Source organism: Artemia franciscana, unplaced genomic scaffold (genome assembly GCF_032884065.1).
Source record: "Artemia franciscana unplaced genomic scaffold, ASM3288406v1 Scaffold_1097, whole genome shotgun sequence".
NCBI classification, from domain to species: Eukaryota; Metazoa; Arthropoda; class Branchiopoda; order Anostraca; family Artemiidae; genus Artemia; species Artemia franciscana.
Window position 1 is genome coordinate 35,455 of NW_027062740.1, and position 18,283 is coordinate 53,737.

General features: G+C 36.4%; 1 protein-coding gene across 4 annotated transcripts in view; it reads right to left on the minus strand.

Moving 5' to 3' along the window:
• Positions 1 to 17,956, minus strand: part of LOC136042322 (uncharacterized) — a 51,788-nt gene extending 33,832 nt beyond the window's left edge. For 3 of the 4 annotated variants that reach the window (XM_065727272.1, XM_065727271.1, XM_065727275.1), the window contains exons 1-4: positions 17,756 to 17,955; positions 14,042 to 14,138; positions 10,504 to 10,675; positions 4,436 to 4,568 (exon numbers count right to left, since the gene is read on the minus strand). In XM_065727272.1, the coding sequence (XP_065583344.1) occupies positions 4,436 to 4,568; positions 10,504 to 10,675; positions 14,042 to 14,138; positions 17,756 to 17,926 (573 nt within the window). In that variant the 5' untranslated portion in view covers positions 17,927 to 17,955. Of the gene's footprint in view, positions 1 to 4,435; positions 4,569 to 10,503; positions 10,676 to 14,041; positions 14,139 to 17,755 lie in introns of all 4 variants that reach the window. The other variant, XM_065727273.1, reaches the window with a different exon arrangement.
• Positions 17,957 to 18,283: the final 327 nt, after the last annotated feature.

Here is an 18,283-nt window from a genome sequence, read left to right on the forward strand (position 1 = left end):
TTCTATCCCCCTTTATATGGATCATTTTGATGGACTTCGTCTTAAGGAGCACAGGAAAGGCAATTGGAGACCATGGAATCAAATGGGGAGGAAGAACACTCCTGGACTTAGATAATGCTGATGATTTAAGCATATTAGATGAAGGTGTGAGCAAAATGAATGAATTTTTAGAGGTTTTACGAGTTCAGGGTGCTAAAATAGGCTTGAAAATTAATGTTAAGAAGACTAAGTCACTAAGGCTAGGAATAAGTGAAGATGAACAGGTGACATTAGGTAACGAAAAGATTGATCAGGTTGGGAGCTTCAGTTACCTTGGTAGTATTATTAGTAAAGATGGTGGGAGCAGTGAAGATGTTAAAAGTAGAATAGCTAAAGCTCAGGGTGTTTTTTCACAGATAAAAAAAAAAGTTTGGAAGAATAGAAAGATAAGCCTACAAACCAAGATTAGAATATTGGAAGCTACAGTGATAACAGTGGTCGAATATGGCTCTGAAGCAAGGGCACCCCGAAAAGCAGATGAAAATTTACTAGATGTTTTCCAGAGAAATTGCCTACGGATTGTTCTGGGTACCCGGCTGACTGACTGTATTTCAAACAGTAGGTTGTACGAAAAGTGTGGTTCAATCCCACTTATTGGGGCTATAATGAAAGAAAGGTTGAGATGGCTAGGCCACGTTCTACGGATGAAGGATGACAGATTACCGAAGATTGTCCTTTTTGGCCAACCGTCCGGGGCTACACGGAAAGCAGGTCGTCCTTGTCTGGGTTGAGAGGATGTCATAAATAAAGATTTAAAGGAAATGGGAACTTCCTGGGAGGGAGTAAAGAGGGAGGCTTTAAATTGATTAGGTTGGAGGAGGAGCGTGCGTAGCTGTGTTGGCCTTAGGTGGCTTGGTGCTGTAGTGACTTATTAGTAGTAGTAGTAGTAGTATATTCGTTCACAACGATGTTCCTCATTTTCTTCCAGTGTTATCAGTTTCCTGACTTGTGCAATCTGTTGCACTTTCTGATAAGTTTCTTGATCTCAGGTAAGACCCATGATTTGTCAGCAGAAGATCGTTTTTACAAGTTTCTCTGGAAAAACAAAGAATGGTAGGAATTGGTCATTTCAAAGTTGAAAAGTTCGATCATCTGATTGATATCAGATAGTCTATACAGGTGAGCCCGGTTTTTGCCTATGCACCATCTAGAAAACCCTCTTTTTCCTTCTGCTGTGACAGGCCGAAATATAATAGTCTCTTTCGTAGCTATTTTTCGTCCACAGTATCGAAAAATAGGTACTCTTGCCAAGGCTAGGCCCTGATTCAGGGGGATGGTAAAACTCTCCAATATCTGTGAAAATCAGATCGATAGTTAATTTCTCCGTAGTAGGTATTCATACCACCTGTTTTAGATCAAGAGACTGTCGAGATCGTTGAAATTGCCTAGCAGCACTATACCACTATTCGTATTAGTTTTGTCGGATTTGATCGACGAATATATGGAGGTGATTTATTAGGGCTTTAAGGTAGTTAGCACGTGACAAAAAGTACAGGATTCCAAAAATAAGTGATGAAAAAGCTCGTGGCATTTTTTGGGGCTTAACTTTTACCCATAAAAGCTCGTAGGTATGCATGTGTTCATTTAATTTCAAGATATTGTGTTCAACGTCTGCTTTTATGTAGACGCCAACTCCACCACCGTGCGTAGTAATATTGCCATCTTTATCAGTACGGTTTCTTGTGTAAAGCTCATAACCAGGAATGCTAGCAGTAGATGGGATTGCAGACCACATCTCTGTGATGCAGCATACTTCGATCTCTTGGCTTTTAAGGCGAACATTAAGTTCAGTGATTTTATTGCAGAGTGATTGAGCATTAACAAGCATTATAGTAGGAAGGTCGAAGCTTAGGGTTTTTGAACTGCTAGGATATGAGGTAAATATTTTGTGACTTTTAATATGAGGAGTTGATGCTATGATCCTTTGTTGCTATTGTTGTTTTTTGTCTGTTGTTACTCACTCATGCATGGCATTTTCAATTATTTTGAGATTCCCTCCTAAGCTGTTCTTTTGGCAAGGTTCAATGATTACTTGTGACTCTATTCCATTAAGATTATCAGACTCAAGAATTCCCGCTATGACCAAGTTACGTCGATTTTCTTCCCGCAATTGCTTCTCCTTTTCAGCTAATAGAAGCGTTTCGATTGGGTTGGTCACGTAGGCTGTGGTGGGTATACTTGCATCAAGACCAGCTGCTCCATTTTGTGCCGCATGGGAATACAGTGCTTAATCGCCGGAATTTGGAGCTGATCGTCACTGTTCCCTTTGGTTGACGGTCTTCGTGCGATCTGCCATCATCCTAACTTGCAGCTGCAGATGGGCTACATTCCGCTTGGAGCAGGATGAACATACGTATCGAAACAAGATTGATTTTGGGTCATAAGTTTCATCGAAAGGACAATATCGTGGTTTATTCCACGGCAGGAGGCACGCTCCCACTCACTACAGCTAAGGTTATAGAACTGTATAAAGGTGGTTCTCGGAGTGGTCCTGCTAATTTTAGGCCACCTATCTGTTTGTAGCAAAATTTTTCAGAAGGCTATGCTATCTAGGCTTCTTAATTTTCTGGAGGTAAACTAATTTTTGGATAATTTCCAGTTCGGATTCCAAGCGAATTATTCTACAGAGAATGCTTACACAGCTCTCTTGAATTGACACATCGGAATTTTCTCTGGAAACTATCGCATATTGGTATAAGATCAAATACTTTCTCTTGGTTTGAGTCGTATCTTTCTGGTGGGCTTATTTCAATTGATCCACTTTTCCGAAGCCCTTCTGAGGTAGATTATGGTGTCCGGGATCTATTCTTGGTCCCGTTTTATTTCTGATTTATGTTAATGATCTGATTTCGGCAGTCAACAGGCCTCATGCATGCTGCAAGCTGTGTTATTGTGATGCTCCTTGGTGTTCCAATTATGCTTCCAATGAAGATTGTCCCGTTGCTTTTGCTGATGATACCATTCTTGGGACCCTTGAGAAGACGGAATGTGATATCACATCTAACCTTGAGGTAATATTCAAGAAAGTAATTTCATGGTTTGATGCGAATTACCTGGCCCTGAATGTTCGTATGTCGCATTTTCTTATTTTTCTCGAATTAGTATAGCTTTCCCTCCACTTACACACCTTTAGGTGTCACAAGGCTCCTTGTGTAGACCAGAGAATCGGGTGGTCCGGCTTATTGGTATCCTGCTTGATGAAAACCTACCATTTTGACACCATATAGCCAGGTTGAGGTCTCGCGGAATTCGGGTATCATTCAAAAACTCGGACAAACGTTTCCTGGATCTATACTGAAGCGTCATATTTTCTGCCTTCGCCAGTCAGATGTTTCATATTGCCCCATTGCATGGGTGTCTGATTTTCCTTCTACACTGCGGTCCCTCTCTGTCATGTGTCCGTCTGGTTACGGACACTAACCGTTCCTCACCAAAACCGCTCTTAAGCCTAAGAGCCCGTTAACATTATTTTTTGTGCTTCTTTGGTCTTTTATCGGCTTCTTGGGAATCTTCCAAAATATCTTCAAAAACTCTGGTATTTATTTCTGATTCACCTCCATATAGCCTTCGTTCTTCATATAGTATCCTTGTTCTACCTTCTACCCCTTCTACTCCTACTCTATGGTCAGATTTTAATCCCCTCAGTGCTTGTCAACTAATCTTCTATTCTACTATTCCTTCTACCCCTATTCTTCTATTCCTTCTACCCCTACTCTATGGTCAGATTTTGATCCCCTCATTGCTTGTCAACTGTTTGTCACTCGTTTGGGACTTTTAAAAGGTGTCTTAAGGACCATTTAGTTAAGAATCAAACAGAATAGAATTTTGTTTTAATTTATATATTTTTTTTCCTTTTTCTCTGTGGAGTTGATGTCCCCTGGGTGCTTATTCCATGGTTTATGGTCGTCTTCTCTGCACTTTAACTGCCAGACCTCAGGTATTTAATCTTATATGTTAGTTTTTAAATATGTTATGCAGGTTTTAAATCTTATACGTTGTTTGGCTATTTCTCTCTTTTATTTGGTTGTTGCTTATATTGTATTTTTGTATCCCCTTGTATCCCTGGTCATTGAGCATTTCGAAGGGGAAAAAGAGTATTGTATCTCCGATCTTTATTTATTGGTTAATAGACTCTGAACAAAAAAAAGGATGAATTTTCATGCTTAAAAGTTGCAAAACGTATTTTTTTGCCATCTTTCCTTTAGGTTACACGCCCTCTCTTGCGTCTACCCCCCCCCCCCATACCAATCACTATAATGGCAACTAATCGCTATTCACGAAGTATAATCTGGTGAAAATGTGTCCCGTCAAACGCTATGCGTAGCCGAGTCGTATTATTATAACAACATACCACGTGAAACAACGAAGAAAAGGAGATAAAAAGAAAGTAACTTACATTTTTTGAAAAAATTGAGGTAAAGAAACTTGCAACGCCTTTTGAAGACTTTTTCAGAGAGACATCCAATGGCTCGGAAGATTTGAAGGAAGAAAAGGAAGATGGTGTCTGTTCCCGTTTTGGTGTCAATAGGCTAAAGCAGAAGAGAACAAGTAGCAAATCAAACCAGTGGTTTAAATTCAGAAAAATTTTAGAAGGAGGGGGGCAAATTTCATGACTCTACAGCCAATCACAAATGACTGGAATTACCTAAACTCCTAACAATGGGATAATTAAGCCAAATTGAGCAGTAGGCAACTTATGCTTTATGAATAATTAGGTATATACAACAAATCTGCATTCACAAATTTAAATACATAAACATATGAAGTAAAAAGAGGATCATAATTTTGTTTGCAGTACGACTCAAGCATTAGTGAAGAGCCACTATTCTAATTGGAAATGCCATTGCTTCTGGGCAGCAACCTTGTTGACGCCATTATTATGTTCAGTCTTTTTGGCTTTTTCTTGCTGAGTTAAACTGACTAATAAATCCCAAAGTCGCTAGTCAGTCATATTTGCTTCGATATACGGTTCAACCCCCTTAAAAGTTGAAAAAAAAAATTTTTTGAGGCAGTTGAAACAAGCAGTATTACGGCAATTTCAAAACCACGTGTCATGAAGTTGAAGTGTTTTTTTTTTTTTTTTTTTTTTTTCATCTCTTAAGGGCAGTATGTTTTTCTTTCTTTTCTTTTTTTGCTAATCCATACCCAAAATAAACATTTTTCTGTCGGTAAAATAGAAAAAATAGAAAAATCAAGCAAATAGACGATACCAGGTTCTGGCAAAGGAGCATTTTGTACATATTAAAGGCAGAGTTCCCATAGTAATTCCTAAGTGCTGATTTAACAATATAACATAATCTACATATCAATTATTAGTGGATAATCAGAAACAGATCCTGAGCCGAGGGACCCTTAGAATATTATTTCTGCAGTTTTTCCGACTACATCTAGGGACAGTGTTTCATTTTGTAGACGCGAGGGGGTACCAGAAACCTCAAAGAGTGTAATTTTATTGCCCAAATTGTTGAAATCCCCATGAACTTTAAAATAATTCCACATGTCCAACAAGTCTACAACCAAAGTTTCGAATTTTCAAAAGCAGGAAATTTGGTATTTTCCCCAAGAATAATGCGTTTTTTTTTCTTTTTTGCCAGGGATGACCGTCTTGGAGAAATCGTTACAACATATCAGAAGCGGCTCATCTAAATGGAAATTTGAAGTTCTAATAACCATTTTGAGCGACAAAAGCGCCACGGTAAATCGTAAATGTCTGCAATTCTGTGCAAATAAATAACAAAATGTTGGTCCAAACAGGGTCAAGATGCTATCAATCAAAATTCTGATAGTCAGTGAGTCTAGAAAAAAAAGAAATCTGGTAATGAGACATCTCAGTTTCAGACCATACTGGCACGTGGCGCATTCGTCCATAAACATATGCGGAGTCCATACAAAATGATAAAGGAATCGTTTGACTGAGTTGATTCATTTCAGGTTTCATTCATGTATGCACAGCATTGCACAGCTACACACCATCTTTTAGGTTGGGAGGGGGGCTTTTATGCAGATATTTCAAAGGCAAGAGAGGTTTAAGCGTTCTAAAGTCCCAAAACTGCATTTTCAAGTCAAAATTTTACTACTTCCAGTGACAGATATCCTAAAATCTAAGGAAATTTGCGCCAAAACTCTCGTTCATATGTAGGAATAAACGACTAGACGTTGAATATGAGTGCTGAGGGACAGATAGGTCTTCTCTCTAAGTGGAAACCTTTGAGTATAAAATGAAGAACACCTTTCTCAGATAGGGGGGGGAGGATCGATGAAAATGCAACGCCTAAATACGTTTTACACAAACTATAACGTAAAAGGGCTGAGGGGGCAGTACTCCTCATATTTGGTATAATACTATTCTATTGTGTAAAACAAATGCACCTAAACAAGAATTTTGATTCTCCAAGCAATGTTACGAAGAAGTAAAGCTTTAGCTAATAAGGGAGTGGTAGAAGGCACTTTCTTTTAAAATATAACTCTGAACAAAATATGAAAACTAATTTTCATGCCCCTCCCCTCCCCCGACCGCTTCCGGTTGAACTCAACACCATTCAAAAGTTAAATATTAAGTTTGAACGTTATTAAAGTATTGTCAAGAAGAGATCAGCAAATTATTTTGACAGCCGTGATTAAAGTAGTATGAAATGAAATAGAAAATTATTAGAAAATATTCGATAGTTTTTAATTGAAAGAAGATTAATTTAGTAAGTAGTTAAAGAAGATTCTAAAATGACTAAAAAATAATAAGGATTCAGCCGCTGACAATAGGGTAAGTCAATTTTTGAAATAAAGTGATTGAAGCTAAGATATTGAAAATTACTTATATGATATTTGATAAAGAAAAGTTCTTAGTGATTTTAGGAAAATTAAACCCAAAATTAAGAAAATGATAAGAAGGAGGGGGTGTAATTTATCAGCTTGATTTCGGTACAAAGATACAGTAGATATAGTAATGAAAAAAGAAAAAGACGAAAAAGAAGGGAAGAGGATACGATGACGAAATTTTCACGCTTGGATTAAACATTGAAAGGTGCCTAAATTATAAGAATCTGTTAGCCTTGGGAAAAATAGATCATAAACCGGTATTGTACTTAGCTGATACAAAAGCTTTAGTGACGTCTTAGACACGTATCAAATAACATTTAAGTATGTTAAAGAGATGATTGCTACATTCAAGAATAATATATTTAAAGTAGGATGCGAGGCCAGTCATTGGTCCGAAGTAGAATATGAAATTGAGCAAGGTTATCTTCAAATCAGAAGAAAAAAAACAACTTCTAGGCTTTTCAGGAGGCTTTAGAGTACACAGTGCAGAAATAAATTTGAAAATTAGTGCTAAGAAGAGAAAAACCCTTAAATTAAGGAAAAACGAGTACGATTAGGTGATCTTGTATAACGGGTATCTACAAAAATATTATATTCGGGAAGAGCAAAAAATAATAAAAGTAGTGGTACTACTTTTATTTTATTCACATATCTGCTTATAGAGGCAGTAATGTAGACTGTTACCCAAAGCTCCTAGCAGTACTTGTCTTTCCCCTGAGGAGTTAAGACAATAAAGATAACGAGGTGAATACTTGACAACGAGAAGTTTGAACGAATGATTTGCTTTACTTGTATGGTAGCATTGCTTTATTTTTATAGTATCAATGCAGCATTATTAATGCCTTAGTAAAGACGCTGGATGCAGTGAAGAATACAAAAAGTATAAAAGTTAATCTACAGTTTATTTCATTCAGAGCTTGGAAGAATATGAACACAAGTTCTAGAATTAGGACAGAACAAACCAAGGTAATGACAAAAATCAAGTATGACTCTCAAACGTGGATGTTAAACTTTAAGGTAACGAAAGTAAAAGGACCTAGCGGTACCGTTAAGTAGCATTTAATATGCAAAGTCAATGACGTCAGCATGTTTTATATTCAGTTTAGCTTTTTATTTTGTTCAGCCACCCATCCCAATCTATTGCGTCCCCTTGATTTTTTCCTTTAAAAAAACTACAACGATTTTTTTTTCATTATCTCGGTTTTTTGTTTAAAGGACTTGATCAAATTATGAGTTAATGATTCATTTGTCAGCACAAAGAAGCTTATTTTCGGCCATTGTTCCATAGATTGTCCTTTTCGGCCGACTGTCTAGGACTAAACGGAAAGCAGGTCGTCCTCCATTGGGGTGGGAGGATGTCGCAAGGAAAGGTTTAAGTGAAATGGAAACTTCCTGGGGAAGATGTAAAAAGGGATGCTTTGAATAGATTGAAATGGGGGAGGAACGTACGTAGCGTGTGAGCCTCAGATATCTTGGGGCTAAGGAGAGTTGCAAGTAGTCCCCGAAGCCGTGCCAAATAAAAATTTGGCAGCGGCGGAGAGAATTTGTCGGCGGCAGCGCGCCTCCGAAGCACTATTGGCGGCGCGCCGCCAATTTTTTGGCGTTTTCGCAATTTTTAAGGCATTTTTCAGTAGCTTTAACTACAAGAAGCCTGGTTAAACAGGAAAATTAAAAGACGGCCTATTACAAGAACTCTGAGATGACCCTGTAAACCCAATGAAAACTTTATAGCCTGCGTAGTTGAATAGTAATTTTATGGAAAACTTGCATGTCTTGATAATGCAATAGCACAGAATATTTTACTTTGATGTGCCTCACACTCTGCTACTTGTGCAGTAGTATTTAGTAGCATCCCCACCCAGGGGCGTCCTGACACTTTCCTGGTTGGGGGGGGGATGCAGCTTCAGAATTTCACTGGAATTTTTTGAGATTTTACCGCAATTTTCCAACGTTTTACCGGAATCGGTCGCAGCTTTACCTAAGCGAAATTCCAGTTGATTCATTGAGAAATAATCATGTAGATTCCCTAAAAATCATCAAGTTCCGGTGAATTTTTCAAATTTTACCAGATTTTTTACCAACAGATATTCTTGGGGTGGGTGGGGTGTAGCCCCCCCCCCCCTTGGGATGCCACTGTCCTCACCTTATTCCAGTAGCACCCAATCTTGCTATAGTCAGTTACAGTCATATCACCATGTTCATTTTACAAACAACTTCATACAACTATTTTGAGATAATCTTTCATTTAGAACAGCCTGGTAGTATGTGTTTGTAAAATATATTTAGTATATTCAAAATATACTAACAGTATATTTTAAAGCTATACTACCCTGCCATTCACAAATCCTAAATTTTTCCAGCAATGGTGCTCCAAAGCCCGGGCATTTCCTAATGCATGGGCATGGGGCTTATACAATAAGGCACCGTGTCCTGCAGTAAGGGCATGCTACGGTAAATTTATAGCAAACTATATAACTAGCTTTTGTATAAAGTGAATGTAACACTCGATGCCATTTTTTATGCTCTTGACGAACATAATAAACGCTTCTACCGCAAATTCAGATTTAAGCACCTTATTGTAAATAATTTTAGCACTGAAAAAATGTAGTATTATTTTGTCAAAAACGGCGCGCAGAAAATGTAGTATTATTTTGTCGGAAATGAAGGATAACTTATATTTCAATTGAAAATCCGTCATTTTTAAGAGCTTAAAAAGTGCTTAAATTCGAATTTGTGGTAAACGTGATTATTATATTCGTAAAGAACATAGAAAAAGGCATCAAGTGGTATGTTTGCTTTAATGGTAAGCCAGTTATAAGAAACTGTCATAGTTTTTTGAAAATTTGCCGTATTTAAGAGCTAAAAAGGTGCTCAAATCAGAATTTGTGGTAGAAGCGATTATTATATTCGTAAAGAGCATAAAAAACGACATCGAGTGGTATATTCACTTTTTACGAAAGCCAATTATATGGTTTGCTATAATTTTACCCATACAACCCCCATAACAATCTGTTTGAAAGCAAATTTACATGCTACATACTAAAATTCAATCATTTTGGTGCTATAACCTGCCCTTGCTACAGGGCATAGTACCCCAAAGTATGAGGACCATGCCTACACATTGCGGTACTACGCCTGAAATTCAAAGATTTGTGTACAAGTGATACTTTACATGCTAGACTGCATTACACAGCCTCTTTACCAAGAAATGGAAATGTACCATACAGTAATGATACAGTACGCTTATTATAATCTATGCTTATTATAATAATTATAATCTCCGCCGCCATCAAACCTCACGGCGGCACGCCAGTGCGCCGACATGTTTTCGGCGGCGGCCCGTTGAGTTATATTGGGCGGAGCGCCGTCGACTTTCGGCGCGGCTTCGGGGACTAGTTGTTAGCAGTAGCATCAGTAAAGCAGATTACAGGGGGAAGCACCTAATAGTATAGGGTCTACTAACATAGACAGTACCCTCTGCTAATAGTGACGAAGTTTTACGGCTTGCTTTTGGACAGCATGTAAATTGGGAAGAAACCTTAATTCAGCTGCAGAGACGAGAAAGGACATAAATAAAGTCAGTAGGCTACAGTGAAACTTCAAGTACCTTAGCTATATATTAGATTACAAAGTTATTAGGAATAATCATACCTCAAAAGCATGTTTCTTTCTTGAACAACACGTGATTGAATTTTCAAATACTGGGCCTGCTGCTCATCTCTGTATTTTTTTATTCTCGTCAGCATTTCTTTTTCTTCATTTTCCAGGTACAGTGTAGCACGTTCATAAATTTTAGTATATTCCGTGTATATATTGTTCATCACTAAATATATATATATATATATATATATATATATATATATATATATATATATATATATATATATATATATATATATATATATATAAATATATAAAAATAAGTTGTCTGTCTGTCTGTCAGGTGACGTCATGTTTCTGTGTTGACTGACGTCATCAAGTTTGACTTCATGTTTCTGTGTTGACTGACGTCATCAAGTTAGTTGTCGTCATTTTTGCTACGACGGTGACGTCATTCAAGATATTTAAGACATATGTTCACGCAGAAACCTATTAATGTTTAAGTTTAAAATGACTGATGAACTTACAATGGCAAAAGCCGATGAAGATGCTCAAAGAGTCTATGCCAAAAAACTTGCTGCTGATAGAGAAAGTCAGAAAAGAAAGCGTGCCGAGGAATCAAAAGAACAGCAAGGAAACAGGATTTTCCAATATATATATATATATATATATATATATATATATATATATATATATATATATATATATATATATATATATATATATATATATATATATATATATATATATATATACATATATATATATATATATATATATATATATATATATATATATATATATATATATATATATATATATATATATATATATATATATATATATATATATATATATATATATATATATATATATATATATATATATATGTAAATATATATCTATATATATAAAAATAAGTTGTCTGTCTGTCTGTCAGGTGACGTCATGTTTCTGTGTTGACTGAAACATCACTAAAAATATATATATATATATATATATATATATATATATATGTATATATATATATATATATATATATATATATATATATATATATATATATATATATATATATATATATATATATATATATATATATATATATATATATATATATATCATGAAAAGAGAAATCACCAATGCAACAGCACAAACACATAAAAAAAAAAAAAAAAAAAAAAAAAAAAAAAAAGACAGAAGGAGAAAAAGAAGACTGTTTTCCCAAATTAGTGATTAATATAGACCAGCACTTGAATGAGGCCTTAACCCTACTCATCCATACAATCACATAGGTCAAACAGCATAGCCAAACACAATCAACCATAAATAATAATCCATGGACAGGCAGTCATGTCGTCAAAAAGTACCCAAATCCTACTCACATGATAGGCAAAGATCTCAGCTTTTAAACCAGATAGTGCCTTTCATTATTGAACCCTCTTTACCACATATAACAAAAACAAATTATACAAAAAATAGTTTTACATAATATACGGAGCTAGTCTTAAACAAAAAACGCTCATCTGTCCCAACTCCATATCCAGGAGGAAAGGGCACCGGGTTTGAACCCCCCTCCCCGGATTTTTTTCGCCCGAGTGGTAAAAACAAAAAAATTAGAATTAAGACAATACTGCATAGAAACAGAATACGATCTAAATGATTTGTGATCTCTTCTTCTCTCTGTGGACTCTAGCTTTGGCTGGAATAGTACTGTTTAGACAAAAAAAAAAGTAACCAAAGCAAACATTTTGGCCTTTTAGAAAATTTTGCCGAACACCTCATGTTTGGATGCAAGTTTTAAGAGTTTTACAAAAGAGCGTCTTTAAATTAGTCTAAAGAGTAATTATACATAAATTTTGGAAAGAGGATATTCCTACAAATTTCCAAACCTAGACCCTTCCAAAGTCATAAAGAGCCCCTGTGAAATAATTCATAGGGCTTTACTTGCTATGGTGAACATAGCAACTACAAAGCACTACAAATAGCTATATAATGCCTAAATGTCAACTGTTTGGTGCTTTTTTAGTCTTTTATGGTTGTATGAGCTCATTAAAATTGTCACAAATTATATTGAAGATACAGACATTCTAAAAGTATACAAAGGATTGCGACTTTCAACAGAGTGAGAACAAAGCTGAAAATGAAATCATTTTATGGAAAATATGCAACTGGAAGATTTTATTCGGTTTCAAAAAGGTATTCAGAATAAATATCAAATGGAATATCGATCATTTATTTTGCATCGCAAGCAATATTTATGTGAATATTAAAATTTTTAAGTCTAGTTAGGTCTCTGCCCTGGAAATTTTGTGGAATTGCTTCAATCTTCTTAAGGAAGAAAGCTACTCTCAGCCGTACTGTTAGAAATTTGTCGTATCTCTCAGCTCACTCAGACTTTAAGCATTCGCCATCTGTCAGCTCGCCCAGACCTTCGGCCTTCACCAATTCTCAGCTCACTCAGGCCTTTGGTCATCACTATCTCTCAGCTCGCTCAGACCTTCAGCCTTCACCATCTGTCAGCTTAGTCTCACTCAGACTTTAAGCATTTGCCATCTGTCAGCTCGCCCAGACCTTCGGCCTTCACCAATTCTCAGCTCACTGAGGCCTTTGGTCATCACTATCTCTCAGCTCGCTCAGACCTTCAGCCTTCACCATCTGTCAGCTCAGTCTCACTCAGACTTTAAGCATTTGCCATCTGTCAGCTCGCCCAGACCTTCGGCCTTCACCAATTCTCAGCTCAATCATACCTTTGGTCTTCGCCATCTCTCAGCTCACTCATACCTTCGACCTTCACCAATGACAGGCTTGTGCATTCGAACCTTGCAGATACAGCCAGACATCACCTCCCCCATCCACTTTACCTGCTACAATCAGGAGCCTGGGCATTGCAACCAGATGAATTTTTGAAAAGGAGTCTGGCAGCTTTTTGTTTAATTTCATAAATATTTTTTTGTAAATTCATTTATCGATTGCCAATGGACTGACAACGGACGTCAGTTAACTGATCTCCAGACCATTGGATAGTATTTATGGTAAATTAAAAATGAATCTGAGCCAAATACTGGTAGCCTAGTTTGAATTTCACCGAAGATTCTTAATCTGTTCTTTCAAGCTTTGTTTTGGAACAATGATAAACTATTAGCAATCACGTTACATGTTTCGCTTTGGCTTTTAAATTTACCCTTCATGTATTTTAGATATTTCAAAGTTTTTTGGCTTTTGATTTTCGTTAATGGAAAGTTGTTAAGCTTTCAATTTCAACTGAGGACGCCAATGCCACAATTACTACTAAAGATCGAATTTGTACAACTGTCTAAAATTCATTATGTTTAATATCTAAGAATTAGTAAACAGTTTTATAAATACAGTTATTTCATTTTTGGCCTTCTGCTAAAATTGGTGTCGGTAACGAACTTCAATTTACTTCAAAAGAATTCGCGCATTTGGAAAAGATTGTCTTTTTGAAACCCGGAGAACTAAGGGCGGGTGTGTGTGTGAAGATTAAGCTTGCACAAAAAAATAATCCCAGCGAAGCAGGAAAACTGCTTTAAAAAATATTAAACACTAGTCAAAATTAAATCCTTACCTTTGGATGGGAAAAAATCTTCAGAATCTAATACAATCTTAAACGCTTTTGAATACAGGTCGCTCTGTTCTAACAATTGTATTTGACTGGGGCCTATCTGAAAAAACCAACGAGGATTAAACTGACGAAATAGCATAGATTTGTCACAGTATTGATTAAAAAAAATTGTCACAGAAAAGAGTCTATTGATAACATATTTTGGGTACATACGCCAATTAAGTGGTGTTATGAGCATTGTGGCAGCGTTTACGGCACCAACTTTGCGGCTTTGTTATGAAAGCCTGGACTTTGAAATAAATAATACGAGTTTCTTCTTGCAATTTTAAATTTAACTTATTTAGTTGATCCATGATGTTAGATAATTATTTAGATCCAAAGTATCTCAGAAAGTCGTGTTTTCCTTTTATTTCTAAGAAGTATTGGGTTTTATTTTCTACTTCAAAGAATCGGCCAACAACATTTCGTTTTGACGACCAGCAGATTAGAAAACAAAAATTTCGCAATCAAAATTCCTGTTGCATCTAGATAGGGGTGACAACCTTCTCGAGGTGTCAGTGAGAGCAATAGGTACAAATATTGAGCAGCTACTTTTAATTTCAATCCCGGTCCAGCCACCGGTCACACTGCCTAGTGTCTGACTTATAATGGTAAGCTAGTTATGACTGCCAAAATCATACCCCCGACTACATTAAGCACCGACTACAGCACAAGAAAAGATCTCTAGAGGGGTAGTCCGAGGAGAGAGAAGTTCTCTTGCTAGACCCGATTCTAAGATCAAAGGCTGCTAATGACTGGCGCGTGGTGGGTGTCTCTACTCTTTCTTCTGAGAGAGGGCTTCAGACCGGCCAAAGCCGGTCTTTGACCGACTCTTCTCAGACCGCCAAAACCACCTAATCCCTCATATGGCAACTGGATTCAAATCGAATCCTCCTGGATTTTCTTAAATAGAGGATGGAACATGCTTTATTAAGAGTTTTAAAATGGATAAGCTAATGAAAATCATGCTTCGTATGACTAAGGATGGGTATCCTTGTTTTTTAATTAAAAAAAAAACGGATCAGCCGACATCCATCGTAAAAATTTATGAGGTTTACAAAGTAAATGCTACAAGTGATTATATGGTTAGGATATGGTAGCAACTTTTCTAAGAAAATCGTACAAATTTTCATGACGAGGATGAATTTGATGACCATCCTCGTCTAGTGATAACTGGAAAGAAAAATTAAAGAAAACGAGAGATACCCTAACCGTTGCTATTAAAACTTTCTATTTTGTTTTTTAATTTTTTGGTCTCTTCTTCATAAGGTCGTGTCCAAAAAACTAAAATTTCAAACTTCGTCAAAAGCTTCAACGAAGACAAGAAGGTGAAAAAAATTGCTAGCACACGATTGCAATCGCAAACGGCAAGCTGAAGGAATAAGCATAAAAATAAATAGCAAATTCTAATATTGAATTATTGTTTTGTGAACTATTATAATATCTAATATTGAATATATACATATATTTGTTTTATCATATATCAGGTACCATAGAGAGGAATAACGTTCAACTAAAAATGGCAAAAAAATCCAGGTTGTTTTGCGGTATTGTTCTTTAATTGTTTTTGGAATACGTCATATACGTCAAATGACGACATTAATAAATTGCTGGTCTCACAGAGTGAGAGCTATATAAATTTCAAAACGGTGTTCAAAAACAAAATTTCCGAATTTATTCAAAACTAGAACCATTTTTGGATTTTGGGGAATGTATCATTCTGCGTCAAATAGCAACTATGACAAATTACTGGTCCACATAGTGAGAGCTATATCAATCTTAAAACGGCGTTCAAAGTTACCACTAGGGGCTTTAATTTGTAATACTGAAAACTTTGAGTAGTAACTTTGAACAGGAGTGTGAATTCTTATGGCCCCAATCTTCCAGTTGAAAAAAAACCTGTTGATTGGGAGAAACACAGTTTTATTTAAAAAAAAAAGTCAAACCAGTACAAATGACTAGCAGTGGATGACTAAAAATCATGATCGATGGGATGGACGTCACACCTTGCACTGCGCGGCAAAGTACTAAAATCGCAACACGCACCGTATATTTGTCCACGGGTCACATAGCATGCTCTACCGGGTTGCATGTGTCCCAGTGGTTGTAGCTTATCCACCCTACAATAAAGCTAAGAAGGAGCATTTCACATTCCACTACTGATGAAAATTGGTTTTTCCAACCAAGTAAATTTCCATTTAAGCAGAAAAAAATCTCGCATCATTTCATTGGACACAATGATCAATGTTTCCTGGTGTTTAGTATACATAAAATGGCCTTTCTTTCGTAGTCTCTACGCATAAAATTACCAATCTGTCTGTGTTTTTGTCTTTTAACGGACTAAAAGTGTCCTTAAATTCCGGGGTGTACGACATGTACGACAGGTGTACGACATGTTTAGACAATGAAAATTTCGGGGGGGGGGGAGCCTTCGGCCCCTCCTCAAAATTTTATGAAATGTTTAATTTCCCCATGGTTTCTTGGGATTTCTGGCAAAAGTAGGACATTTATTAAGAATCTAGATACATGTGTGAAGCCTTTTTTGGAGGATTTTACAGCATGCAATTATCCGGTAAGTCACTGCCCGATTATTAACCCATTTTCTGTCCAACTTTTTACCCTCTTTGAAGTAATTAGCAATTGTACTGTTATTTTTTTGTAAAGAGAATTTGCTTTCCACAGCAAAATAGAATTATCCTTGATATTAGGGCGTTTATCCCCCCCCCCCTTTCAGGATAAAGTAGAGCTTTGAATGGATCAACTTTGGACAATATCATTTTTCATTAAAATCAACGTTTTTGCAATTAAAGAACTACCCCCTACAGCGCCCATATTACACTGTTAACCCCAAAATTTCCCTTTCAGTGCCTAAAACGTACTTTTGAGGCTTCAGTCTTCTTTCCCCCATCCGCTACAATACTACAGATGAAAGTTAATCTGTATTTTCCGATATACGTGCTTTTTGCAATACTAAAAAAAAATTGCTACTTTATATCTACTGTTTCGAAGGTTTTGCCCCCCCCCCACCCCGAAAAAAAATTCCTGCGTACGTGCCTGTCTTGACAGCAATCCTGGAAGCACTAGGAGTTGGTCCAAAATGTACACATTAGTAAAACTTAACAGAATAGATAAGTTTGATTTTGCACCTTCCCGGGATCAACAGATTCACAATGGTTTCCCAAGGGTCTGAGCAAATATCAAATCAATGCAAAATTATTTTTGCGAGTTACCTCGCAAAAATAAGATACTTGTGCAAAATATTGACCAAAGCTGTCATTCAAAATTTAAGGAATTAGGAAATGATTTCACCCGAAAGCCTAAAAATTTGGCTCCTTATCCATAGAAATATGTCAAGCTTACACGTTCTAGTTTAGTTTGTCAACGTGAAAAGGGGAAGCTTTCTTGTAGCTTTTTTTTCCTATTTTGAGCAGCTCAAATTCTCATGCAAATAACAAGCTAATATTTCGTTTGATTCTGATTGCAAGAATTGCTAACTTATTCAGATGGCAGTTTATTAATAATCTAGTAACGCATCCAATCGATCAGTTTCAATTTTCATCCCCAACCGGACAATTTTGTTTCATAAATTGATTTAAAGGCTGTATTATTTGAAATTCAAACCGATAGTTTTCCTTATTGGCAATTACACTACGAACTAAACTTGAAAAAATAACTTACAATAACACCACAAGCTGTAACCAAAGTCTTTTGGCCGTCAAGAACACTACATGCATATACATCAGTACGACAGTTTAGACAATGAAATGCTGTCCATCTTCCAATCGGTCTGTCTGTCAAAAGCGATGGATGAACTATCAGAGGATCAGCTGCTGGAATTCGTATAAACATTGATCCCAACTAGAAAACAATGATCTTATATAACTGAACTTGAGTATGGGTACACTGAGACTGTACTTTGAAAACATAATTTTATTAGACTTTCCTTTAAAGCCATACAAAAAAGTTGAGAATGACGGCGTCAAATGGAAGGAAACACAATTTAGAACCAGGATGGCACCAGCCCAGATGTCGTTGTAGTAGCAGAACGGAATCCTGTAAAGAGCGAAGCATGGAATCACCCCTAGTTAAGAGCGAACCACAGCCCATAGTAACTGGAAGTTTAAAAGCGAATTTTGAAGAAGAAAAAAACTGTCTAGTGAACAAGAATGGTCATTTAAAACTGATTCAGGAATGGGAACTTTTATT